At 49.7% G+C, this 26,833-nt stretch overlaps 2 protein-coding genes across 4 annotated transcripts in view; one reads left to right on the plus strand and one right to left on the minus strand.

The window, feature by feature from the left end:
• Nucleotides 1–19,131, plus strand: part of TBXAS1 (thromboxane A synthase 1) — a 139,565-nt gene extending 120,434 nt beyond the window's left edge. For 2 of the 3 annotated variants that reach the window (XM_066255277.1, XM_066255279.1), the window contains 4 exons: nucleotides 11,300–11,391; nucleotides 15,787–15,924; nucleotides 17,432–17,609; nucleotides 18,901–19,131. In XM_066255277.1, the coding sequence (XP_066111374.1) occupies nucleotides 11,300–11,391; nucleotides 15,787–15,924; nucleotides 17,432–17,609; nucleotides 18,901–18,975 (483 nt within the window). In that variant the 3' untranslated portion in view covers nucleotides 18,976–19,131. The remainder of the gene's footprint in view (nucleotides 1–11,299; nucleotides 11,392–15,786; nucleotides 15,925–17,431; nucleotides 17,610–18,900) is intronic. The other variant, XM_066255278.1, reaches the window with a different exon arrangement.
• A 2,218-nt stretch (nucleotides 19,132–21,349) lies between these two features.
• The window catches only part of PARP12 (poly(ADP-ribose) polymerase family member 12), a 39,613-nt gene continuing 34,129 nt past the window's right edge, over nucleotides 21,350–26,833 (minus strand). Inside the window, exons 10-12 of the mRNA XM_066262438.1 lie at nucleotides 25,369–25,496; nucleotides 24,403–24,554; nucleotides 21,350–22,649 (exon numbers count right to left, since the gene is read on the minus strand). Of these exons, the coding sequence (XP_066118535.1) occupies nucleotides 22,321–22,649; nucleotides 24,403–24,554; nucleotides 25,369–25,496 (609 nt within the window). The 3' untranslated portion in view covers nucleotides 21,350–22,320. The remainder of the gene's footprint in view (nucleotides 22,650–24,402; nucleotides 24,555–25,368; nucleotides 25,497–26,833) is intronic.

Genomic DNA, 26,833 nt, shown 5'->3' on the forward strand with positions numbered 1-26,833 from the left:
GGGCACATGTGAGAAGGGTGGAATGGGACAGTCCTTATCTCCCATCCACACTCACCCTGGGGAGGACAGCCCTCCACATCCGGTAGGAGGGGGAGGGTCTTCCAGGCCCCTCCTGAATGGGGACCACCTGCGGGCCAGCTGGTGGGAGACTTGCTATCTGGGCAGCTCTTCCCCACCCCCCACCCCCGTGGCTCTGTCCGCACCCAGCAGACAGACAGAGGCCAGGACATAAGTGCAGAGGCTCAGCTACTTGGAGCAGAAATTGGCTATCAAGGCTCTGAGACATATGCTGAGATTTAGTAAGCCCCCTCCCACCCCAAAATTTAACTTAAAATATAAAACGTTTGCTCCCCAAGAGCCTCATTCTTACCTATCTGAACCCACTCCACCAGCTCCAGGAGGAAGGGGGGAGACGCCATTTTGTGCAGACAGGCCCATGACAGTGGAGCCGCTGTGTCAGCCATCACTCTGGGCCCAGTTCTATGTAGCTGGCCATGGTAGACGCTATTCTTGCCATGGAACCCTTTCTACTAAGAGCCACCAGCTACAGCAAAAGGGACAGGGCTAAATGGCATGAGGTGGAACAGGTGGGAAGCCGGTGCTATGAGAGTGCGAGGTGGCCCTGTTCTCCGGTGCCTGGCTGTGTGGCCTTGAGCAAGCTAGCTGGGCTCCAGACACCTCCGTCTCCTCCTGTGCAAAGTGGGGTCTTGTGAGGATCAGACAGGATGACGGGGAGGTGATCCACTCAGTTCTTGGGGAAGGGAAGTTACAACTCTGTGCGAAGCCAGCGGTTTCCACACAAAGGCACGTGAGGAGAACGAGCCACCTAAAGGCATCTGTCACTGAGGGTCCAAAGGAAATTGAGGGACTGTGATGGGCACTTGCTGGGAATGGCCCCAGATCAGGGTCCTCCTCCCAGAGGCCACACCGAAGAGGGGTTTTTATTCACTCTTGAGGGTTCAAGGTTAACAGGCAAGTGAGTCAGAAGAACAGGCCTGAGGAAAGAGGGTTCGAGAAGCCTGGTGTCCTGTCCACCAGCTCCTCCCTACTTCCGCCAGCCCAGAGTCCGGCTCTGGGAAGGCAGGCGCTCTGATGCAGGTCCCTCAAGGCCTTGGCCCTGCATCACCTGCCTTGCCATGGACTCCCTAGTCCCCGGCCCCCTGCAGGCCGCAGCCCAAGCCCCAGACCTCATCGATGCTAAAAGAACATTCCGGCTCCCTTTCCCCGCCTGCAGCGCCTGGCTCAGGCCTGTGAGCAGGCGCCCACTTAGTGGGGTGCACTGAGTCATGCAGGTGGTTCCCAGTGAGCCCAAGCATGGCCACCCTCACCCCGGTCCAGGAAGGACTGTGTCTGGGCTGGAGGTGGTGGCATGGATGTCACAGTTTCAAGCTGGGCCTAGGTCTCCCCTCCCTGGGTCAGGCCACAGTTTCAAGTGGCCCTGACCTTATTCTTGCCACAGGAGTGGGCCAGAGCGAGAGCCAGTCTCCAAGGCCCAGCCAAAGTTCAGCAGCAGGGTTCTATCTTCTAGAATCTTCTACTCTTCTCTGATGACAAGAATGGGGACTTCTCATTTAGCATCTCCCCCAAAGCGGTCCCCAAGGGTGTCTTCATTCTCATCAGCACAATTGTTTCTCTCTCTCCTGGAATGACAGGGGCTCACAGGATCTCTAAACAGCACTTCTAGAAACAGATTTGATACTTAAGCTCCTCATCTCATGTCCCAAAGCAGAAGAATTGCAAACGGAGCTCCTTAATGAAACTCCTCTATATGGCACCTTACGAGGAGTGCTCGCTACTACCTACCCTTCAAGGTGTGATTTCTCCCCATTTTACAGATGTGCTAACTGAGCCTTGGCGAGGCTCACTAACCTGCCCACCTCCCATCCACATCTGACAAATACCACATCCCCGCTCTGCCTTTGTGAGAGCAAAAATCAGAATCTCGGGGTTAATTGTGAAAGAGAAAAAGAGAGAATTGCTCTTCAAACTTTTGATTTTTAACTTCAAAAATGGACTCTTAGCCGGGGTTGGGTATATTTCAAAGCGTGGCTGGTTTCATGGAATAATTTTCTTCAAGAAGAATAATCCGTGAGAATTTCTGTGTGGGCAAAAGTGCAGGTGTGTCCCCTGACTCCTCTGGGCTGTGGCTCCTGGTCTGGACATGGGAGAGTTGAACTCATGTCGCTTCTGAGTCTCTGCTCTTTTTATTATTATTATTTTTACTGTCCTGTGATTGTTTTCCTGGTCACCCACCAGCTGACAGCATTGGTCGACTCTCCCCTAAACTGGCCGACAGATGTACCTCACTTCCAGGCATTTGTTAAAATCTGGTGCCAGACTCCACTTCAGCCATTAGACATGGTTGTTGAGCAAAGGAAGTTTTTTTCTTCTCCTCTTTTTTTAGCTTGCCCTCCCCACTTACATCTTGAGATGTGAAAATGGACTGAGCAGGCACCAGGGAATTTAAAATGAGCTTGGGAAGGAAAAAAAGAAAACAAAACAAAAAAAACACCCAAACCCTGTGCTACAATAAATCATATCACAGTGGAGATCACTATCTATCCAGAAAATTCTCAGCCCAGACAATGGCTCATTTATTTGCAACAATATTCAATACAACAGCATTCCCGGCCAACAAAAGGATTTCTATAGGTTCTTGGAGTTGGTTGCAAAGGGATGTAACCTACATAGAAAAGAGAGCTGTTCAATTATAGATTCCCCTGGCGGGAGAGAGACCTTTGTAAATAAATTGTAAGGTGGGCTGTTGAAATGTGGTCACCTCCCCTGGGGAACATCTCACCTCCCGACAGTGTGGGGCTGAAGCCCCGCCCTGCCCAGGACATCATTTGGGTAAATATTTGGGTAAATATTTGGGTAGCGATGGCTGCCACTGGAACAGTAAGCAGACCAGCTCTCTGAGGAAATGGTCCCTTCCTTCCAGGCCCTCAGATGATACATTTTTATAAACATCCAGGCAGGCAGCCTCTAAAGGCTCCTGGGCTTTTACAAACACATTTCAGATTCATGGTCAGCAAGACTCTGCTCTGAGCATGGGCACTGAGGAGGAGGCAGGAAACCGAAGGGCGGGGAGGGGTCTGGAACCAGCCTTCTAAATTTAACAACATGCAGTGGCTTTTCGGCCAAGTGGATAAAAAATAAATTCCAGTGCTTCAAGCTCTTATCTTTATTTACCATTTCCCCAAACAGTCAGTGACCTGGGCTCTGACTCTTAGCTTGAATTATCAACGCCATGCACACAGGACCGAGGATGGGAATGCTGGGGGCGGGGGAGGGCTCACAGAGCAAGTGGATCACTCTCCGTGTTCCTGTGACATGCCTGATGTTTATTCGGGCTGGCAGAGTGACCCGGGGATCTGCTAATGTTGCAGGCTGTCCCCGGGTGAGCTGGGGGGTGGCTGTGATATTTCAGACCCTCCCAGAAACGAAAAGCACCCGGGAGTGGCCCATATCCACCTCCTATTGGGGAGGGATCCGTGAATATCTCACCGAGACCTTGTCAGATGCTCAATAGCAGCTTTTGGAAATCTCTGGTGGGCGTGAGGCTTGCCCAGTTGCCTTTGAAGTTCTAGTCACTTGCAAACCATTCCCTACATTGAGTCAATACCTCTCTCTCTGGGACTTACCACTGGGCCTGATTTTGCCCTCTGAAACTGTAGGAGAAGCAGGTCCTTTCCCTTTGTCACCTGCCTGCCGCTCAGACCTGTGACTGTGCCCTCACCTCTCCCAGGGTCTGCTCTGTCCCTCCCACTCCTTTCAGTGTGCCCCTAGGAGGGGTGGCCGTCCCCTCCCTCCCTGCCCATCCTTGAACAGCACCAGTGCTGGCTTTGGCCTCACCTCCCTCCCCCAGTTGACTGATGCAATGACCTTTCCTAGCCCTTAAATCTCCTCGGAGGTGTCCAGGAGATCAGCGACACTGTCTGTCCTCTTCAGCCCCTGTCCCTTTCCCCGGACAGTCCTGATGGTGCAGTCCTCAGCATCATGCTATTCTTCCCCACCCCGATCCCAGAGTACTCCCCTGTCTCCCCCGGGACCCTCGACAGGGCCCTGCCAGAGCTGAGCCCCTCCTGGAGGAGGCAGGTCCCACTGGTCGTCCTGTTTCAAGCTTTTTTCAGCCACCCAGGAATGAAATCTGGGCATCCCTTCTATCTCTTTGCAGCCTGACCCCTTCCTTATCTCTGAAGATCCCTCCCCGCCCCCCCCCCGCCCCCACCCCCGCTGCAAGTCTTCCCTTATTCCAATGACTCGATGTCCTCAGGAGCCTTTAAAGCAATACCATTCTGGCACCCCAAGCCAGACCCATGAATACTGAGTATTCTGGGGTGAGGCCCTGGCATCAGTATGGAACAGCCAAGATGGAGAACTACTGTTTCGATTGCTTCTCTCTTTCAACCCCTCTTCCCATTCTGACAGCAGACACTGTGATTGGAGCTCATCACTTTCACCTGAACTACTACACTAGTTCCTCCTGTCTTACTCCCCAGCTCCTCTAACCATCTAGCCCACACGTCACTGTCAGATCACAAACTACCATTTTTGGTGTTACCTCCACTCATCAAAAACCTTCAGTGGCTCCCTATTACTGCAGTATGAAATCTTTGAATGCACAAGTAAACGTTGCCCAAATACCTAATAAGTCATATGGTGTGAAACTGTATCTTATCTCCCCCCCCCCGTTCCCAACCCCCCAATTCTGCTACATGCCTGTCAGGTACTCAACATCTACCTAGGAGAGAGTGAACAAAAATAATTTCTCTGCAAATCAACGTAGAGAAAGCGGGCAGGGTAATCGATCATTACTTAAGGGTTATTTCTTTAAACATCATATATAGTACAATCAACTGCGAACAACCCATGGCAACAGAGAGAACAGATTCTAAATATTATAAAATAGCAGATAATTCAAAGACATGAATCTGGTTGATATTAGGATGTGTTTTGTGCTTATAAGTGCTTGTATCTGACAATTGGGACAATTTTTTAAAATTAGGCAATTAGTGTGTCTTATTTGTCATCCCCCCACACACACATATTTACACATACATACATACATACATACTATAGGAATAAATAACTCAGTTCCCAAAATAATGCACTATTTTTTCTCTCAACCGCTGGCATAGAGATGATGGTTAGATTTCAGCACTTTGGAGGGGGCGGGCAGAGAGGAGAGGGAGGAACCCATCATGAGAGAAAATCGAAGGAACTGGGGTGTTAACAAGCTGCTTTTCAACAGATTCGGTATTAAAATTTTAGGCAGTATGCACAACCAATTTGTAAAACCATTTGAAACATCCACGAACTTACACATCCCTTGTAACCCACAAATTCCAGTCCTAGGTTGTGCATGCCCAACAGAAACGTGCACATATGTTCACCAAAAGCCACATCCAGGAATGTTCAGTTTACTCATACTGTCCCCCAAACTGGGAACAGCTCAAATGTTAATCCACATTTGAAAGGAAGAGATTGTGAGGCACCACACAACACAACACTGGACACAGGAAGGTGGACGCAGACACCTACATACTGCACATACCAGTTGGGTAAAGTTTTGTAAAAGGCAAAAGTAATCTTCCGTTTGAGACGTCAGGAGAGCAGTTACAGAGTGCTGGAAATCTTCCATGTCCCGCGCTGACACTGGTTACATAGGTGTGCTTGCTTTGGGAAAATTCATTGAGCCACACGAAGGAAGGAAAGGAGAGGAGGGGGGGAGGGAGGAAAGAACAAAGGGAGGTCTAGGCAGCACAGCATGATGGGAAATCCTTGGCATTTGAAAATCTAGATTTATTATAGTTCTGACCCTGCTATTTACTAGCTGTGTGACTCTGGACAAGCCACAGACCTCTCTGAACCTCTGTTTTCTCCATCAATAAAGTAGGCAACAAAACCTGCCCTACCTACGTCACAGCGCAGTTGTGAGGACTGAATTATATAACAGATGTAAAAATCCTTTTGGGGGGCAGTAAAACGTGGCAGGGGGCAAAGTGCAATTAATATCGCAGATCTCTGAAGACAAGAATTCCTGCAAGGGTCAGTGCTATCAAGAAAGCTCAACCCAGGCCGTGAGCAGTGAGGGTCGATAGGGGGAGTGTGTGCATGTGTATGTGAGTTTGTATACACAGGCTGGTTTATGTTCTCATTATATCTCCTCACTTAATCCCTTAATGGCCTGGACCCCAGAATGCAGAGCACCTGGAATAAGCTATGTGTTTATGTGAGATGGGTCTATTTCTTTCCTTTCAAAGCAGCTATAAATAGATGCTAGATCCACTTTCCTAATTACTTTTTCTAAGGTATGGATGCATGTCTACATGCATCCGCCAGATTCTTTAAACTAGCACGTAGGATTTTCTGGGCATTAGCTTCTAGGCAAGCCAGCAATGCTGAGAGAAAGACACCCCCCACCCACCCATTCGTAACCCCCACCTCCCACTCCCCATTCCCTTCCATTGCTTCTCACTCCAAACCTGACACAGCTCAGTCAGACACATCTATGGAATCTCAAAGCTGAAAAGTCAGGGCTGAAAGGGCCTCGGTGCACCTCCTACCTCTCTCCCCCCATCCCCGTTTAGAGGGCTCAGTGCTCATCTTGGAGACGCCGCAAGGGGAGGGGCTTTTCTTCTGGGTTAGAGGACAAAAAGGCAAAGCCAAAGGTCACCACATTTTCTGTGGATTCGTTTCCTATTATAGTCCCATGTCCCCCGGAGAGTCGGAGCGGATGGAAATCTTTATTCTTCATCTGGCTGGACTGCCCATGGCTGCCCTTCTGTCAGAATGCCGCATCTTAAGGGATTTCAAGTTCATTGCCTCCTGCAGGGCGAGGCTGGGGTAATTCAGCCCGCTTTATAGAACACCAAGTCCATCAACATCTGGCGAGCACTCACCAATCACGTTTCAGGCTGCTGTTGCGCCTACATGGGAGGAGGAACAAACCTGCAGCCACCTCCACTTCTGTTTCCTTTAGCAAAAGAGGAAAATGTTCAGTTTTCTACTCGGTCCCTGGATCTCCAGAAAAAATCTTTTTGAAAGCAATGACATTTTAATTTTCTCACGTATACTCCACATCATGTCTGGGGCATGTATGTAGGTGTGAGTGACTCAGTACGTGTGTGTGTGTGCTTGTGTGTATGTTTGTAGCTTGCAAAGAAAACGGTACACAAAACTCTAAATGTAGCAAAGCGATATTAACAGGAAAGAGCAGCGTGAGTTCCTATTTAAAGACTTTATCAATAGATTTTCCATGAAGTTCCCTGAACCTTCAGGTTTATCTCTTGCATTTTAATATTGGTTTACAGATCCTAAACTCTATGATAAAAAAAAACAAACCCCCAAAAACCTAAGAGACCAAGAACCTTAGAAATAAAATTAGAAGTTAGTGCCTGCTGAAAATAAAATATAAGTGGAAAACGAGGAACTCTGGACTGAGAATGTAAACCACGAAGACGAAGATTTGGTTTACTTCTTTAATTTCTGTTTTCCCCATATTTAATCGTTACTTCTCGTTGTAAAATATTAGTAAGCATTTAATATTTATTTTTCAACCTTCTAAGGACACGATTACTTATTTTATGAAGTAAGCCCGAGCTGAAGCCGATCCTATTGGACTGTAGAATCGCTTTCCTCTTTGACACGTCCTTATAGAGTAGTTTAATACACAACAGAGACCTCATATAAAATGAGCTCTCTGCTGCTGCATACATTCCAATGGAAGTATTAACAGCTCATTTGGGCCATTACAGTTTCCAGGGACCTTTCACCTTCACTGTCTCATTTACTCTGCCCTGATAGATGGGTGGGGAACCGTCATGACCCCAACTCATAGACCAGGTGACCTGTTGATGTTGCCTTGGCAACTGCCCAAGGCCACAACTGACGGGCAATGAATGAAGCATGGAACCCCTGGCTGAACCTGGTGACTACTCTGAAGCATGGCCAAGGTCAAGGGGTGAGGCTGCAGAAGTACCCTTGTTGGGGCTGAGGCCATGCAGGTTGACTTTAAGAGTCCTCCTCTCAAGTCTGATTCTGAGTTACTCTGTCTGTGCAGCAGGACTTTGGGGGGAACCCTGGGGAAACTACTTTCCAATGTTATCTTTTGGAAGACACTTAAAGCACTTCCTAGCTTGCCATAAGAGAGTCTTCTGCTTAGACCCCCCTCCCCAAGTTCTCCTGACGTTCCAGGACTCCCTGGAGGTCCCAGCAGTTAAGAAAGTTCTTTCCTACACATCTCTCCTCTCCACTTCAAATGAATTCTCGCCCACCCCCCACCTCATTTTTTTTCTCTCTTAGTTTTTTTCTAGATGGCAAAGAAAAATATGTAGCGCCCATAGAGCAGAACTCGCTTTGTCATTGCTTTTAACAGCTTTCCACCATGAGGTACAGCCCCTCCACATTTCATTGACTTCTCCTGCCATGGCCGAAATGGTTGCCCCCTCCTGGGAGGGCTTTCTGCCTTCTGTGCCTGGAGAACTGCTCTCTGTTGTCGGAGATTCAGCTCAGAGTGGCCCCTTTCCCACTCAGCTAGCCCAACACTATCATTTTATCTCAGAGTCTTTGCATAGGCTGTTCCCCCCTGTAATTGTTACTTAAATTTCTATTTAGTATTTTAACCTTTTAGAAAGCAAAACCTGAACCTACACAAGTTGAAAGACTACTTGTGTGAACCCCTGATAAACCCATCATCCATCATTAACCAGTGTCAATTTATGGCCACTGTAGTTTCATGTGATTTCCCAACCTACCCCACTTCCTTTTTAAAAATTTATTAATTGATTCTAGAGAGAAAGAGAGGAAAAGAGATAAAGAGAGAGAGAGAGAGAGAGAGCATTCATTTATTGTTCCACTTAGCTGTGAATTTATTGGTTGCTTCCCGTATGTGCCATGACCAGGGATTGAACCCGCAACCTTGGTGTTTCAGGACAATGCTCTAACCAACTGAGCAACCTCAGAGCCTCCACTTCCATTAAAAAAAAAAAAAAAAATCCCAGGCATCACATCATGTCATTTTTAAATATTTCAGTATATATTACCTCTACAAGAAAAAGGCTCTTTTCTAAAACATGACCACTGTACCAACATCATACTAAAAATAAACCATAATTTCCTAAGCACATCAGATATCCACTCAGGGTTCAAGGTCCTTGATTGACTCATTTTTTTTTCTTTTTTTTTTTAGTTGGTTTGTTTGGACCAATATCCAAACAAGCCCACCCACTTTTCACTGGCCCATTCTCATTCATTGTAAAGATCTCTGTTTAGACATCACTTCCTCCTAGCTGCCTGCCCGGTCCCCAGTGCCCGGATGTGTGTCCCTCATCTGTTCTCCCACCATGCCCATGATGGCCATTCTAAAGCCCTCCCCACTGTTTGTCCCCTGAGATAGACTGTGAGCACCAAGATGATGGGAAGGGTCAGTGGGTCTCAAAGTGACGTCCCCGTGCCTGGTCAACAGTGTGCTCCGACTCTGTATGTGTTGAATGAGTACATAAATAAATGAGCTGCCAAAGAGAGCTACAGTTCCCGTTCCTGAGCCCACATTTGGTATAATGACTCACTTAGAAGTCTGTCTCCCCAGGGAGCAGAGACTTCATCGTTTCGGATTCCCAGCACCCAGCCCAGCACTTGGCACGCAGTAGGTGTTCATCAGGGGATTGCTGTGTGAGTAAACACTTGGGTTTCTATTCCATATTCTATCTGTGAGACTTGGGGCTCTCACACACTTTCCTCTCCGGGTCTCATCTTTCCTGCCTCTATAATGAAGAATCTAGATTTATGAATTCTAAGGTCCTTGGGGTCTGATGTGTGATTCTGGGGGCCCAGCCGCTTGGGGAGTCCACATTTGCCATACTTTTGCTGCCCTCTGCTGACAGGATAGGCTCAGAACCTCCTTGTCCCTGATTTCCTGAAAGAACAAGGGACAGGCAAAACAAGGTCCCAGTGGGTGAACTGGTCTGTAAATGGGACAGGGACATAAATTGCGTTGTTTGCCTGGGTCCCATTTAAGTGTGGAGGCCTGAGCCTCCCTCCACCCCGTCCCACAAAGACGGTCACTATCGTAAGTCACAGACAGATGGAAAGACTAACACAGTGGTCTCATGCCCCTGGCTGTACATTAGAACTTGGGAGGCGGGAGGACTCACAGGAAGAGATGGGGCCCAAGTCCCGCTTCAGACCAACCATCAAATCCCTGGGGGGGGTGGCAGGGCCCAAACATCCATATGACTGAAAATTTATCTGCTGCATCTAATGTTGGGTGTCAGAACTGCTGGATCAAGTGGATGCATACATGTGTAAATTAAGCCAAATGCTTAGAAGCAAAGTTTAATGCTCATCCAGCAAAAGAATAAATGATGACTTTGTAATATAAATTTCCCTTAGCCTATCTGAACATGTTTTCTTTCGGAAGAGCCCCACCACCACCACCACCAAACCCACAGTAGGTCTTTAGACCTCTGTGCCAGAACACAGCGGGTCCTCAGATAATGTCATTTCATTCAATGTCGTTTTGCAGGGTGAGGGCCAGAGAGATGGTGCCACTCCAGTGAAAGTCACCTGGGGGATGTCAAGGTCCCCCACCATGGGATACTGTGGTCTCTACACCTTCACTCCCAGCATCTAATCAGTATTCCCCCCTCTTCCTAATCTGATGGGTGACAAATGAACCCACTGTTTTCGCTGGTACTCTTCATTGTGACAACTTATATCTCTTCTTCTGTGTTACCTCTCCATAGCCTTGGACCACTTCCTAACGAGTTTCCCTTCTTAGCTCTTTGGGTTTTACTACTATTAATCCCTTATAGGTGTTGTAAATTTTGTGTGTGTGTGTGCGCATGCGCGCTATTTTACTATTTGTCTTTTAACTTTACAATGTACCAGTTAGTACCTACGTGACCAGTTTCTTCATCTAACAGCTGCCTGGTTGGTTTGCTGGGAGAATTCAGTAAGGTAGTGTCTGCACAACACGTAGCCTGCCACACCATCCGTGCTCCATGAATGCCAATGATGTTTTATAACCAAACTTCTCTATATGACACTCAGAGACAGCCCCCCACAAGCTCCCCGCCGAGCCTGCTTGTCCTTAACGTAGAGCACCATAAAACAAACACAAGAGAATATTCTGCTCAACTGAATACATGGAGTGCTTCATTGAATGGGATTTGGGTAGTGTCAACTGCTGATTTTGTGGGGTTTCCATTTAAGTGTTTGATAAAATTGGAAAGACAGAAGGCTGCGTGACTTGGTCTAACTTTACACTCTTCTTTTGTCACGATCTCTCCGTCAGACAGCCCCTGAGTACTGCAGCCTTCAGGAAGGCCTGCCCTACCTGGACATGGTGATCGCAGAGACGCTGAGGATGTACCCACCGGCTTTCAGGTAGGTTCACAGCCCCCCACCCGCCCTGCACCCCGGGGTCCCTTCCGCTTCACTGTTTGGGGTCCTTGCTTGTCCTCAGTCATCACCACCCAGTGTTATCACCAATGCTGGACTCCTGGAGGCAAAGTCTTAGGTTTCTTTGTACCCCCAGGGGCATCAGCCATAATGCCTTCCGCACTGTAACCATAGCAATAGATCTCTTGACATGACCTTCCTCTCCAACCCACTTTGGCTTCCTAGCCTCAGGTGGCTTTTGCTATTCCCCAGGCCCATTCATTCTTTGCTTCACTCAGCAACTCCTTATTGGGCACCTGCTCTGCGCCAGTCCCTGGGAAATCAATCATGTACAAACCAGATAAAGCCCATGCCCTTGGAGTTGACATTCCAGGGGGGTCACCCAAGGCGTGGGATGTACCTCCCTGCTCCCTAACAACCCACGCCTGTCTCGTCCTTGGAGATCCAAGCCACAACTCCCTTCTTCGGGGAGGTCTGACTACTCGCTCACACTGCATGGCTCCTCGCTGCCTCCCCTCCCCTAGCTCTGTCGGCTCTAATGATACTTGGTGCTATGTTCCTGGACACGTTTCAACCACATTCTCCAGTGTCCATCCAGCCACACTGCGTGCCTTGAGAGCAGGAATCAGGCCCTTTGCTGCTTTCAAAGTCCCCCTAAACAAGGATCCCCCGACCCTCAGAGAATGAAACAGTGGCCAGATTTCAGGCCCTAGAAACAGAAGCAACACAAAGCATTTCACTGTGCATCACAAATTCCATCCATGTTCCTGTGAGTGAATACTCCACACGAACTGCACGGATATTATCTTTTGCCAATTTAAAAAGAGGCAATGATTCAAAGGTATCTTAAAATTATATTCCAGAAAACATAACTAGAAGGCAAGATTGTAGATTCTGTCCAGTATGTTCAGACCCAGAGCAAATGTAGAGAATTCCAGGGTGTGAATCAAATCACGTGGTCCCCACATGCACAAGGTTTCTGTCACCTGGTCTGGGAGCAGTGGTAATGCCAGGGTCCACCTTGCTCTCCTGACACCAGGGTTAAGAATGACTCTACAGGCCTTCCCTGATTTTGGGGGAACTACAGAGCAAACTGTCATTACGTGATTTATACCCAACATCCTTCCAAAGGAACTCTGGACAACTGCTATACATATTAAAAGAAAATTGAAACTAGACATTCATGGATACAAAAGAGCAGAGACCATCGAAAGGAAAGAAGCCTTTACAGGTGCCCCGAGATGGCTGGTTCTCCAGGCTGGGCCTGTCTAGGGGCTGAGGGTCCTGGCACCCAGGGAACCCCACTGAGCTAAACAGTCCTGTTCTCTGTTGGGAGGAAAGTGTAAAAACTCATCAAAGACATGTCATTTCCTGGATCTCAGCTCAATCATGAATGCATCACATGGGATCTTGAATAGACAACTTGTTGAGTGACAAAGTGAACAGGCTCTTGAATGCCAAATGTGGCCAATTCTCTGGCTCATGCTTTATAAGCAGCCCCGCGCAGGACATGGGTGGAGGCTCCGCTGTAGGGAAGCAGCATACGGGGATCTCACTGGAGGGCGGGGCGGAAACCAGAGGGTCTGGAAGAATTTGTTACAATTCCCTCATAAAGTGTCCTGTGGTGTCAGAGCTCTATAATGACAATGGGTCTAGACCGACGATTTTCAACCTTTTTCATTTCATGGTACACATAAACTAATTGCTAAAAATTCTGCGGCACACCAAAAATATGTAGTTTTTGCCGATCTGACCAAAAAAAAAAAAAAAGTATAATTTGAATTCATTCACACCATATGGCTATTGCTGTGTTGACTGTTGTCATTTTTTCAGTTGACAATCTAAGAGAAAAGAGGTCAGTGCCCCTGACAAGTCAGGTGTTGCATGTTTTTAAAATTTTTGCAGCACGCTGGTTGAAAATTACTGGTCTAGACAGAAAGTCAAGATAGTCTAGGCCCAGCCCTGGGTTTGCTGTGTGATCGTGGGTAAGTTCTGCACTGTTCTGTGCTCCTGTTTCCTGAGTCATCAGTAGGCACATGTGCCGGCTCCGACCGCCCCACAGAGAGCAGTGAGAATCACTGGGCTAGTCGGCGGGAAAACACCCCACCCCTCCGAGCCCAGCCTCAGCTGTGGAAGGTGTGAGGGGAGGAGCAAGGAACACTGAGCTGTTGGTTGACCGACCAGCTTCGAGCCCTGCCCCCACCTTGGGCAAGCCATAACCTCCTGGGTTGCACCTTCCCCTACCTATACCAACTCCACTGGTATTTTTAATTAGGCTACCTCTGCTGATTTCTGTTATCAAACCACAGAAGTGAGACAGGCAAACCACCATTATTCTCACCCCGACAAGAGGTCAATTGCTTTGGCTCCAGGCATAGGATTTGGGGTAAATGTAAGGAGAGTGAGAATTTTATTATTTTATTTTATTCTATTCTTTTTAAATTTTTTTTTTCTTGTATTTTTCTGAAGTTGGAAACAGGGAAGCAGTCAGACAGACTCCCGCATGCGCCCGACCCGGAATCCACCCGGCATACCCACCAGGGGGCGGTGCTCTGCCCATCTGGGGTGTCGCTCTGTTGTGACCAGAGCCATTCTAGCACCTGAGGCAGAGGCCATGAAGCCATCCTCAGCGCCCGGGCCAACTTTGCTCCAATGGAGCCTTGGCTGTGGAAGGGGAAGAGACAGAGAGGAAGGAGAGGGGGAGGGGTGGAGAAGCAGATGGGCGCTTCTCCTGTGTGCCCTGGCTGGGAATCGAACCCGAGACTCCTACACATCAGGCCAACGCTCTACCACTGAGCCAACCAACCGGCCAGGTATTCTATTCTATTCTATTCTATTCTATTTCAATTCTATTCTGTTCTTCTATTCTAGTCCATTATTTGTTTATCTATTCTTTTTTAAAAATTATTCCATTAAATCTCAGAGAAAGCCTGAGAGCCTTTCCCAAGCACTAATACAATTTGACTCACACCCTCATCCACAAAAATAACTCAGAATGGCCAATGTGAAAAATATCATTCTTATTGAATAGTTATTAATGTGAGCCCAAGATCTATGCAGTGTAATTCAAAAAATCTTTCTGGTCTTGTATGTGGCTTAACCTAGCCAGACAGAAGCCCAACCACGTGTAGAAGAGTAGACCCTGTTTTCCAGTTTTCAGGGGGTCCTGCCTGCAGGTCCAAGCTACCTCCGATAAATATCAAAAAGAAGGGGTGTCAGGAGTCACCTTGTTTGGTTCTTGTGGAGCTGAGATGGCGCACATCAGAGCCCCCCACTTCCATCTCTGGTTTGAGGTGTGGAGTGTTGCACCAGCTGCAAGTACATATGAACTGCATGAGTAGCTGGAACTCTAAATGGGGTGCACCAGCCCTGGCCTTTTGCGTTCTTGACTTGGCTATGAAATGCTCACGATTTACTGATGAATGCTGCAAGGAGCACTGGGTTGCTCTTAATTTCTTTCATGACTATAATTAGTCTAATAATTTTATCTCCTCTAAAACATTTAGGGAAGCCCCATCCTACCATTTGCCATAAGAGCCAGCACAGAATATTTTTAATTTTTATAATAATTATTTATCTTACCAAAATAATATGCTCATACTGGAAGAAAAGGAGGGAAGGAGGGAAGGAGGGAGGGAGGGGGGAAGGGAGGGAGGAAACCTAAAGAAAAGAAAGAAACCTAACCAATATAGAAGGGCCCCCCCAAAAAAAACTGGCACCCCTGGTCCCTGTCATTCTCCACCCAAGTCCCATCCCTACAGGAGACAGTGGCAGTAGTTCAGAAATTCTTCCAAAAGTTGTCTATTCATATACAAACATGGTCTAGCCCTTAAAAAATAAAACATAAATGGGATTATGCCATGGCTGTTGATACAATAAACAATCTGACCAGCATTTTTCTTCTCTAGTAGAAATATTCCATAGCACCATAGACAATAAATGGGAGGCCAAATTTCCTCTTCCTAAAGCAAGGGGGTGGGTGAGGGCAATTAAAAGAGGCTTGATGCAGGTAGGGTGTGGCCACGGCCATGCAAACCCCCACCAGAAACAAGCCCTTGACTGGCACCAGTGTGCCCCCCAACACCAGGCATAAGATGGGCTCTTCAGGTTCAATGAAGGAAGAAACGTCAAATGTTTTCACCTAGGACCAAGTGAGTCTAGAAACTAGTGACTGCAGGATGCTGGGTAGGAGAGGGTTAATGGGGTGGGGTGGGATAGGGCTTGGTCACCCAGGAAGAGAGCAGGGCCTCCTCTTCCCATGTCCTCCAATCTCATTCCACACTTCAGACTCATACCTCCTTTGCCCTGGCATGTCCCCCACCCGAGCTCTCCTTATCTCTACTCTGCACCAAGGTGGGGGTGACCTGTATGTCCCTGCAGGTTCACACGGGAGGCGGCACAGGACTGTGAGGTGCTGGGGCAGCGCATCCCCGCGGGCACCGTGGTCGAGATGGCCGTAGGTGCCCTGCACCACGACCCGGAGCACTGGCCACGCCCAGAGGCCTTCGACCCCAAGAGGTGAGCATGGGTCCTTCAAATGGGCCCCTGAGGGACTGAGCGAGGAAATTAGAGGTGGCTGCAGGGAGACACAGATTTGGTAAAGATTCAGTGAAATCTTCCCAGTCAAAAGCCAAGGCAATCTTACATTTGTGAGGCATAATGCCCAAAGGAAATAATTGTAATATTTTAAAGCTCCACACAGAAGCCAGAGAGTTAGCGTTTCAGCACCACTGCTTGCAGAAGACAGGGCAATCTCACATGGGCGTCTTCTATTTGTTCAAACCAAGAAATGACGCAGAATCAGGTGTGCACAGGAGAGTAACAAAACATCATTTCCTTCTTTAAACTTGGAGCCTGCTCCAAAACAAGAGGATCAACCAGATTTCCCCAGGAATTCATGAAATCCAGCTCTGCTAGCATAGTAGACCCGGATCCCACTTCTAACCCTTACATGGATTTGATCCACTGTCCAGACTTCATTGTTAGGCTCCCAAATTTAAAATGTCTGTGCAGGCATCCACATCCCATCCTCGAAATAACACCTTTCTATCCCTTCCTGTATGAGCTGGCAAGCAGAGGGCTGGCCAGGCAGCAGGTGAGTTTCCACCGTTAGCAATTCCAACTTCCTGGGGAACGCAACCCAGCCCCACAACTCTGCAACCCAGTCACAGGGACACTGGGCAGTGGGACCGAGATAAATATGATACCCTGCTGCAGAGCAGCTCCCAGGCATACGGTAAAGATCCAGCACTATAAACAGTAGCTGCAGAGCTGACAGCATTACCTTTGAAAATAAATAGTATTAGGTTGAGAAAAGGTGAGTCCAATGGCTCCTTGGCCCAGAAGAGTGCAGAGGTATTAAGAAGTGAATGGGCTATTACAAAACAGTGGCTGTTCCCTAGCTTTGCTGTCACAGAAATATGCTGCCATGTGGTAGCAGACAGGCAATTCCTCTGAGGAAGGGCTTCAGTGGTTCAAATACTACAGTTAGCAATGGCTGCGTTTCACAACTTCAGCCAGAAAGGCAAATGTGTGCAAGGGAGACAATCGGCGGGCCTGTCCCGGACAGGGCGAGTGCCCAGGGCCTCTCCTTAGGAAGTGGGTGACAGCTGGTGTCACTTCTCTGATGGAGAAGTTGGAGCCAAGGGTCCAGATGAGGGCTGTGGTTTCCTTAAGACTCATTTATCCTTCAGGATCATAGTGAGCCCACAGGCTCATTAACAACACGGATTGTAGGAAGGCAGGAGGCCGACCCTGACTCTCCAGGTGATTCCTTTAATTCAGCAGAACCTTTGCATGAAAGGGGGGGAAGGGCATGAAAGCTCACGGATTAGCAGCCACCAGCTCCAGAGCTTAGGGACTGGTCCAAGAGAAAACAGGATGCTACTGGCTTCGGTGGAGGTTAGGCCCACTTAGTAAAAGCGTCACCTTTGATGTCAGGGACCCTCAGCCAGATCCAATGGCTGAAGAGGCCCCGGAAGGGAGGCAGGTGTCCTGAGCCACCCCTGACTGCCCTGTCCCTCAGGTTCACAGCAGAGGCCCAGAGGAGCAGGCGACCCTTCACCTACCTGCCATTCGGAGGGGGTCCCCGGAGCTGCCTCGGGGTGCGGCTGGGGCTCCTAGAGGTCAAGCTGACGCTGCTCCACGTCCTGCGTGAGTTCCGGTTTGAAGCCTGCCCGGAGACTCAGGTGAGCCCCCTGCAGGTGAGCCCTGCTGCTCCAGGCTCAGGGGTGCTCGCTCAGTCTCTGCGCTGAAGCTGGCCTATTACTATTATTATTATTAATCTCTATACAGCAAAGCTGGGCCTCGTGATGCTCTTGCTCTTCCCTTGCCTGAGGTCACACTGTTGGACTGCAGGCTCCATGAGGCCAGGGACCAAAAGTCTGTCATGTTTGTTGTTGGATGCCAGCAGCCAGCTTAGCTCCAGAAAGCCATGAGTCTGGATCCTGCCGGGTCCCAGGACCCATCTGAGCTCATTTTACATTCCCCAGCCCAGCTACCCACTCTGCGAGGGTCCCACCTGCTCCTCCCTTCCTGCTCAGGCTGCTGCCCTGACCTGAATGTCATCTCTTCCACGTCCCACCCCTAGTCCAATCTCATCCTTCAAATCCCTTGGTGTTGCCTAAAACCCAGAAGCGGCCCCGGAGAAGTGCTGCTCTCTCAGCTTCTCCCCTTCCTAGCTCCACCTCAGGTGTCACTTCCTCCAAGAAGCCCTCTCTGACTGTGCTAGTCCCAACTGACCTCTCCTTTTTGAAGTCCAATGGTGTTTCAAGTTTGTCTAGACCTACATTAATGCAGTAGCTGCTTGCCATATGGTGGCTATTCATTTTAAGTCAAATTAAATAAAAAGACTCAGCCCCTCTTTTGCACTTACCACATTTCAAGCACTCAACAGCCACATGATGTCAGTGGCGACTGTGCAGTATAGCACAGGTCTAGACCTGCTTCTTGAGTATTTCTTTGGCTTTTCTGCCAAGACCCAGTCTACCACTGACTTACCTCATATAAGGAAAGAACTTTATAAGGGGCAGTGAGGCTTGAGCACAGCACGCATGAGCAGAACAGCCCCTCCAAGAGGGGGGCAAGAGGGGGCCTCTTAGTTTCTGGCTTGGCACAAGGAAGGAGATGGAGAGATGAAAAGAGTTTGAGGCTTTGCTACTTTCAAATCATGTGAACTTGAACAAGTCACTTGGCCTCTCCGAAACTTCATCTCTTCATTTGCAAAGTGAGCCACCACCACCTCTCTGGCAGGACTTTATTAACCCAGGAAAGGGGGACGAGCTCCAGTGCTGCTGGGGCCCCCGGGCCCAGTCCTGAAGAGGCAGTTCTGCTGGGTTCTCAGGGGCAGCGAGGAGGCTGCTTTGCTCACTGCTGGACCCGCTACCCCTCAGCCATCAGCCAAATTTCTATAACCCTGCTTCATGCTTGGTTCTGAGGAGGTCACCCCGTAGATGTGGTTAACTGTGACAAATATTTCAATCTCCTCTATTTTAGGTACCACTGCAGCTAGAATCCAAATCTGCCCTAAGTCCAAAAAATGGCGTCTACATCAAGATCATCTCACGCTGACACAATCAGTTACAAGGGCAATTTCTAATTCAAAGAAAACCATTGTGGAAATTCAGAATTGGGGGGAAACATCTCCTAACTAATTGAAAGGGTGCCTGGCACACAAGTATAAAAGGTCATTTATGTAACATTTCCTAAATGCTTAATAAATGTTTGTTGCACTTAAGTTTTGACGGTGTTGAATGACTGATCCGCCTGTCTCATAAGAAATTGCTGATAAATAAGCAAAACTGTAGTCCTGACAGAACAACTGAGAACTTGGGGTTTTGAAGGAAGTTCTCTACAGGGCAGGGGACACAGGGACACTCGTGAGGTGACCTCATGATACCAGTTCACGAGCCTTTCCAGCCTCCCTGGTGCTTTGTGGTGTTTGACTTAGACAATGACATTTATCAGAAGCTCAACTTCAAAAGTGGTTCACAAGAGTCTTATTACGCTTTGATATTTCTAGTAGGGTAATACCGACTTTATAAGTTTCAATTCACAGAAAAGTGATAAAGGCTGAAGCGTACTTTTTCATTTTAAGAGCACCATATCTTTTCTTAATTTTGATCAAAGAATAAAAAGTACAGAGGGTGACTATTAGTAAAAGGAATTACTGTACTGACAAGAAGTTCAAATTCAACAAAAAACTTGCAAAGTGAATCCCAGATCTGCCACCAGCAGCCATCTGGCCATGCCTGATGATCTTCCCACTTCCCTGTGCCTCAGTTTCCTCCTGTGAGCATGGAGGCGATACCCAGACCCACCTTTAGAAAGTTCCGGCTGGTTCGGGTGAGCTAGAATCCAGCTCGGCTACGTCTGCCATGCAGACCCTGCTCTGCCCAGGGGGCTCCTGGACAGTCTCTTAAAGAAAGGCAGCCTTATTTCCCAGCGTCGCCCAGCCCTGGCTGCTGCCCGTCCTCTAGGAGGCCCCACCAGCCCGTCACACACTTGCTGCCACCACCTGCTCATCTCTGGAACCAGTCCCTTCAAGATGCCCAGCCTAGGGCTCAGACTCCCCAGAAAAGCCTTCCATTCCCATTCCCAGTGGCCCCTCGGCCTCTCCTGACTGCCTTGGCCATCTCCCCCAGCTACTGACCCCCATAGCCATCATAGAAACCCATGCAGCTGAGCACCAGTTCCCCATTTGAGGTGCAGGTCTGCATCTGGTGCCCCCAGCTCATCACCTTCGCCATCTTCAGACATAGCAATGAGGCTTCCTAATGGGCAAGAATGGCTGGGCTCCCAGGACTTACAATGTTTCACCCTGCATGCCTTAGCTCTGTTTAAATCCCACTGTTGACACCCAACACCACTAACATGGGGTAGGAAAGGCAGCAAACAGTACTGACTGGGTCCTCATGACTATTTCTTGGCTGCCACAGATCCCTTGCCCTGGATCCCACCACCTCTCTGCATTAACATTCTGAGTCAGTCATTGTGACTTCTTCCCATCACAAAGCCCACCCCCTCCTGTGCCACAGAAACACCACCCCCACCCTATAACCTGGCCACATTGACCCCATCTTCTCTCAAAGAGTTGCTCTTCCTGACTTGCTTTCTCAAAGGTCAGCAAATTCTGGTTTTAGTCTTCATTGCTCACCGGACTTTTCCAGAGCATCTGCTCATCTCCCATCCCAGGCTCCTCCTGCCACCCCTCCCACCTGCATTCCCAAATGGACCACTCCTGCTTCCCACTCAGTTCCCAGCAACCAGATGGTTAAAGAGCATGGGATCAGGATATATACATTGAAAACTTAGCAGGCAGCACATGTCCATGGTTCTCTGACCCTCCCTTCGGGCCCCGCCTACATGGCAGGAGGACCAGCAACCCAAGCAATGAATGAAATTTCAAGATTACTCAGGATGTGGAAGAAGTATTGGTAGGGGGGGCTCTAAAAATCATGACCTGGTTGTGTTGTCATTGCTTCCTTTTTCTGGTCATTTAACTCATTTTTCATCTGGCTTAATTAGCCAGCCTGTGTCAAGTTCTGGAACACTATCCCTGTTCCAAAGATGGAAAAATAGCTTGGATCTGAGAATGATGAGACAAACCAACCGCATGGAGACATGGTGTGGAGAGTAAACACACTGTGTCAGGAAGGTGGGAAGGAACGTGCAGGTGAGGAGGGGAGCCTGTTGCTGAGGACTGAACCTGGGCCACTGGGTATAGCAGGCGGGAAGGGGCAGGCAGCCTCATAACGTGGAGCCACCTGCCAGCCCCTCTGCCCCTGTACCAGAGGAGCCAGTGCCCAGCAGAGACTCCATGACCTGCTGAGTGTGGAGGACACAACCACCTCCTCCATGTCCACATGTATTCAACAGTGATTCTGGACTTTGTAGGCTTTGGAACTTTTTATGAATTGGAAGAAAGAAAAACAATACCAAGATGTAACTCTTGCAAATTTAATAAAAATTCATGTAACTATAAAACTGGGCCTCTACTAGGGCTGCGGAAGAGGCCCCAGCAAGTGAGAGGCCCTCAACCCTCTGCTTCATCGGCTTCAGGAACAATCTACACACAGCTCCCCAAGGCCAGTAACAGCAGCTCTATTATACTGCAACACTCAGAAAAGTGCTGGTCCCCAGCAGGGACTCTACACAAACGTGGAAGAATGGGTTTTAGTCGTCACCCAGGTGAGATAAATATTATTTTATTACCGCACTCTATTGTGACATTTGCAGCACAGGTATTCAAAGCTCATGAAGACATAAAACCCATATTCAGAAGATGTCCCGTGCACTTGGAAGACGCTGGGACAAGCATTCAGGGGCCAGGCCCATGACAAAGGAAACCAGCAGGGGCTCAACAACATCCCACAGTAGCCATTTGTCTGATGTCATATATGGACCAATTCCAAGGCCAGCAGCAGCAGAAGTGCTGCACAGATTAGAGCAGGAGTAACAGGCACAATGACTGTTCCTCCCTACGCCACAAGACAGGTTTTCCTGTGCCACAGGCACTGTGTCACTCTGACAAAAAATAAAACAAGATCCTAATGAGTCCCTAAAGACAAAAATTATTAAAATTAAAATCAATCCATAAAATTCCCAATATCTGAAAATCTGTGCCTGGTGCCAATCAGTAGCAAAGTCACCAAAGAGTAAAAAATAAAACCCTAGTAAAAATCAATTATGGGCTCGCCTATAATCATTACTGATTAGCCCACTACCGAGCTCAAGACTGACTTAAAACCGAAAACTACCATCAATGAGAGATTAAGAACATAACTTCATTGAGAAGTCAACATTAAACAGTTCATTAAAAGCTTGTTAAAAAAATAAAAAGGGAAAAAAAAAAATCTTTCCCAACGGCTACTTCAAGAAAGACAAACGAGAAAGGCCTAAACTACAGCCCCAAGCTCATTGCCGGAAACCCAAGAAGGACGCCAGGGAGAAGAGGGTGGAGGCCCCAGCCGCAGGCTTGCTGGAGGTAGAGTACTGGATGACGTACTCAGGGTAGGCCTGGTGCTTCTCGAAGATCACGAAGATAGAAGGGTCGGACATGCTGTTCACACAGCTGTCGTAGAAGACGCTGTTGCCCCGGCCATCCTTGGCTGGGGGACGGACAAAGGAGGCATTGCCCCGGGTGAACTCGCCCACCAGCACCCGAGCCAGAAACATGATGTAGAACTTGGAGTCGGACTTGCTGTAGTGGTGGGAATACGCGGCATCTCGGGCAAAGTAGCTCCCTGCAAGGACACGCATAGACTCAGCTGGGCGCCGCAGGACAGCTGCAGCCGGGGAGGAGAGGCCTGGCGTCCTGGCCACAGGCAGTGCCCTCGGCCCAGGCTCCTCCACCACTGCATCTCCCCCCTGCCTTCCCCTAGCCTCCCCTCCTTCTCTAGCCTTCCCTCTTGCAGGACATCAGAGGGGACACCGAGACAGAAAACTCCTTTCCCATTCTGAATCTGTTGCTCAAATCGTAAGGCTCTCTGGGCAGAACACTACCTAACCCCCAGACCTGCTTCCTCAGCTAAAAACAGATGTCGTGCTGACTTGATCAGGCAAGGCTGGGGGTGGGGTGGGGTGGGGTGGGGTGGGGTGGGGTGGGGTGGGGTGGGAGGGGGGGTGCCAAGACTCAAACAAGGAATCACCTGTAGGTGCTGGCGGCCCCATGTGGATATTATGAACCTGTCTCCTGGGAAGCTGCCCTGGAAGCTTCCACCTCTACATCTAGGTTCACAATCTCCCCTGGCTCCGGTCCACCACAACCCCACAGCCATCATGCCAGATCAAGGCCAAAGGGTAACTGACAAAACTGAGGCCTTTCCTTAGGAGGTGTGAAAGGGTGAGGGGGCATGCGATGTGCCACCTACTTACAAATGGTTCAGAAAAAGTAGGGGCGGGGTCATAAAGCCAACATGGCAAAATATTAAAACAGGCCCTGGCCGGTTGGCTCAACGGTAGAGCGTCGGCCTAGCGTGCGGAGGACTCGGGTTCGATTCCCGGCCAGGGCACATAGGAGAAGCGCCCATTTGCTTCTCCACCCCTCCGCCGCGCCTTCCTCTCTGTCTCTCTCTTCCCCTCCCGCAGCCAAGGCTCCATTGGAGCAAAGATGGCCTGGGCGCTGGGGATGGCTCTGTGGCCTCTGCCCCAGGCGCTAGAGTGGCTCTGGTCGCAACATGGCGACACCCAGGAGGGTCGCAACATGGCGACGCCCAGGATGGGCAGAGCATCGCCCCCTGGTGGGCAGAGCGTCGCCCCCTGGTGGGCGTGCCGGGTGGATCCCGGTCGGGCGCATGCGGGAGTCTGTCTGACTGTCTCTCCCTGTTTCCAGCTTCAGAAAAATGCAAAAAAAAAAAAAAAAAAATTAAAACAGATGAATGTAGGTAAACATATGCAGGAAATTGTGCAGTTTTTTTTATATTACTCTTGCAACTTTCCTGTGAGTTTGAAATTATTCCCAAAGTTTTAAAATAACCAAGAGACAAGAGAACATTCAGATAACTCACCATAGAGCTAGAATGACATATTCACATGAGTGTATCCAAGCTGTTCATTCTAGTCTAACAAAATAATGCAGGCAGAAGGCTGGGTAGGAACCCCTCTCCTTTCCCACTGTGCTCACCATGTTCTGAGGCCCCCATGCCACAGGACACAGGCCCACCCCTTAGAGAAGCAAAACGCCAGCCTAAGCAAGAGCACCCATGGTCAAACCTTGGGCCAGGCTCCCAGCTGCACAGAGTGAGAGAAAGGGTGCCGACAGCTGGGCACCCCCCAGAACTGGCCGGGGCCACTCTTCCCTGAGTGCCTGAGTGTGAACTGGCTCATCAGCTTACAACACCCCCCCACCCTCCATAAACTGCTTTAAAATGGTTTCCTGAATACTCTGTTATTTCCTTAGATCATGTAACTCTTTCACCATTTACTTAAATGGTTCCCTGGGCCCTGGGCAGCGCAGCGAGGCCAGGTTCTGCTAGTGGCAGTTGCACTCGCCCTTACCTTTGCCATAGGAAGTGCCATGAAGCCCACAGACCCGCCAGTCAAAGTTCTGCTGGCAGATGGCATCGACAAAATAGGCACTGGTGCCGTGGAACAGCTGCCTCTCATCCACCATCCGCCCTCCGTTTCTCTTCTGCATCTGCCCTTTCTGCCTGTAATCGAGGGAGAGAAAGCACGCTGGAGGGAGAGGGCACTTCCCACCCCACACAGGCCACCCGACCCAAGGAAACGTTTTACCAGAAGTGTCAGGAGACCAGGAGCCACAGAGCCTGGCCCACAAGGCTCCGGCGGGGAAGGTGGAGCACAGAGCCTAGATGGGCGCAGAGCTCCCTTCCCTCCACAGCCCTTGGCCCCCAGCAGTGACCTGACCCTTCAGAGCAGGCCGGCCAGGGAGAAGGGCGCTCCGTCCCCACCCCTGCCCCCCTACCCCCAACAAGGCTGAGCCAGAGCTCCTGGATGCTGCTCAGCAGGGCCTTTGTCTCATCTCGCCCCGTTAAGTCACCCTGATTTCATCACTGGGCCCAGGGTACATAAGACTGCTCCGGCCTTCTGTGGGGACAGGTCAGCAGGAGCCCAGGCCTGCCATGGTGACCTGCTGCCCTGTGCTGACAGGGCACAGAAATGAGCCCGCTCTCTAGCTGTCAGAACAATAGATTTACGTGTCCAGAGCGTGGGTGGCTCCTACGGATCAGGCAGCAGAGAGGCAGAGCACACGTACATGCTCAGGCCGTGCCTCTGCAAGCCTCTGCGCCTCGTCTCTGGGGACTATGCAGCACTAAGCTCTGAAGATGAGGAGACGGGTGAGAAAGCACCGACCCAGTTCGAGTCCACCAGCACTGTGCAAGCAAGAGCTGCTATCTAGACTGTGTCCAAAGCCCCAGGCATATCAGGGAAGCAGTCAGCCTACTATGTAAAGGTGTGAGGGGACAGAGTCACCAGGCTGCCCAGAGCAAGCCCCTGACCTACCACTGGTAGACTTCCCAGAGAGCCAGGTTCTGGACTCGCTCGATCTTCTGAATGTAGTAGGGCAGTGTACGGTTAAAGAGATTATAGACCTTCTCATATTCTTCTGAGGAAGAATGGAGGGTGATCAGCTGCAAGGGTCAAAGATTTTCATTGTTTTCATCAAAGTATAAAACAGATCTCTCTCCTCCCAAGGCTGCTCCTGAAGTGCGAGAACCGCAGAAGCAAGCCCAGAGGGTGAACACCACTCCCCCCACTGGGGGCAGTCTCTCCGGGTGCACAGCTGTGCAATCTGTGTTCACTGGGACTCCTGGCTGGAGGACAGGCATGTGATGCTTACATCAGCTCCATCCCAGGTATCCCCAGGATGTCCCTGCTCTTCTGACCCACACAAGGCAGACTACTATGTAGTCGACAAGCCCACAGAGTTGGTGTCAACAAATGTGGAAGGCATACATTTGGTGGTGAGGAGACAAACACTGCCATGAGCAGCAGTGCTGTGTGAACGCCCCACACAAGTGCTGATAGGCCACACTGGCAGGCGGGCACATGGCAACTGAGGAGCATGGCCACTGTGTCCCTTCCAGCTGAGCCCGCCTCTCCCTTAGGCTCCTGCCTGCCCTGGGAAAAAGCACTTCTAACAAGCCAGGAGAGGCTCCTGGATCAAGGGCAGCCAACTGACACACAGAAGAGCAATGCACAAATTCCTGCACTTGCAGCCTGGACCATACGATCAGCCTCCCTGTTCCCAGCTCCATGAGGCTTGACTCAGTGACAGACCATTTAGGGATCTCTGGGGAGTCCCTCAATACTATCCCTTTCCGTGACCCCCAAGTACAGCCTTATAATAATAGCCATATAATAACCACCACACTCCACGGCCCAAGACCACAAATGGTCAGAGCTTGGTACGCATGTCCATGGGTCTCCCACGACCCAAACCCGGACTCTAGCTTCCTTGCTCCCATCTCTTGGATGCTGCCAAACTCCTCTTCCTCAAGTACAGAAATCAGCCCTGCCCCTTCCAGACCAGAGATCCTCATGGGCTTCCATTCCTGCCGGGGCTGCTGCTCAGCCCCATGACCAAAGTACTCCCCAGCATAGCCCCAAGCGCTCCCCCGGTCCCACGTCTGTGCACACGCTTCATCCCAGACACACCCGATACCAGGATCCTGACCTGGCCTGCTTCACATGCAGTTCCCATTGACCTGTATGGTCTCCCAGCCCTGCCTGCACAGCACCAGCCATCATTCAGATGTGGACCCAGGGCTTCCTGCCCTGATCTCCTCAATAAGGGCATCTCATCCTCTGACATCTGAGTGCGGCTGTCAGCTCACCCAGCCTTTCCCACGTCTCACCTGTGCTGCCAGCTCTCCCAGGGCAGTGGCAGTCATGTTGTAAAAGCTGATATGCAACGTACCTGGCAGGCAGCCAGCTCTCAGAGGCCACCCAAGTGCCCCCAGAGATG

The sequence above is a fragment of the Saccopteryx bilineata genome, chromosome 2, assembly GCF_036850765.1.
Source record: "Saccopteryx bilineata isolate mSacBil1 chromosome 2, mSacBil1_pri_phased_curated, whole genome shotgun sequence".
Classification (NCBI taxonomy): domain Eukaryota; kingdom Metazoa; phylum Chordata; class Mammalia; order Chiroptera; family Emballonuridae; genus Saccopteryx; species Saccopteryx bilineata.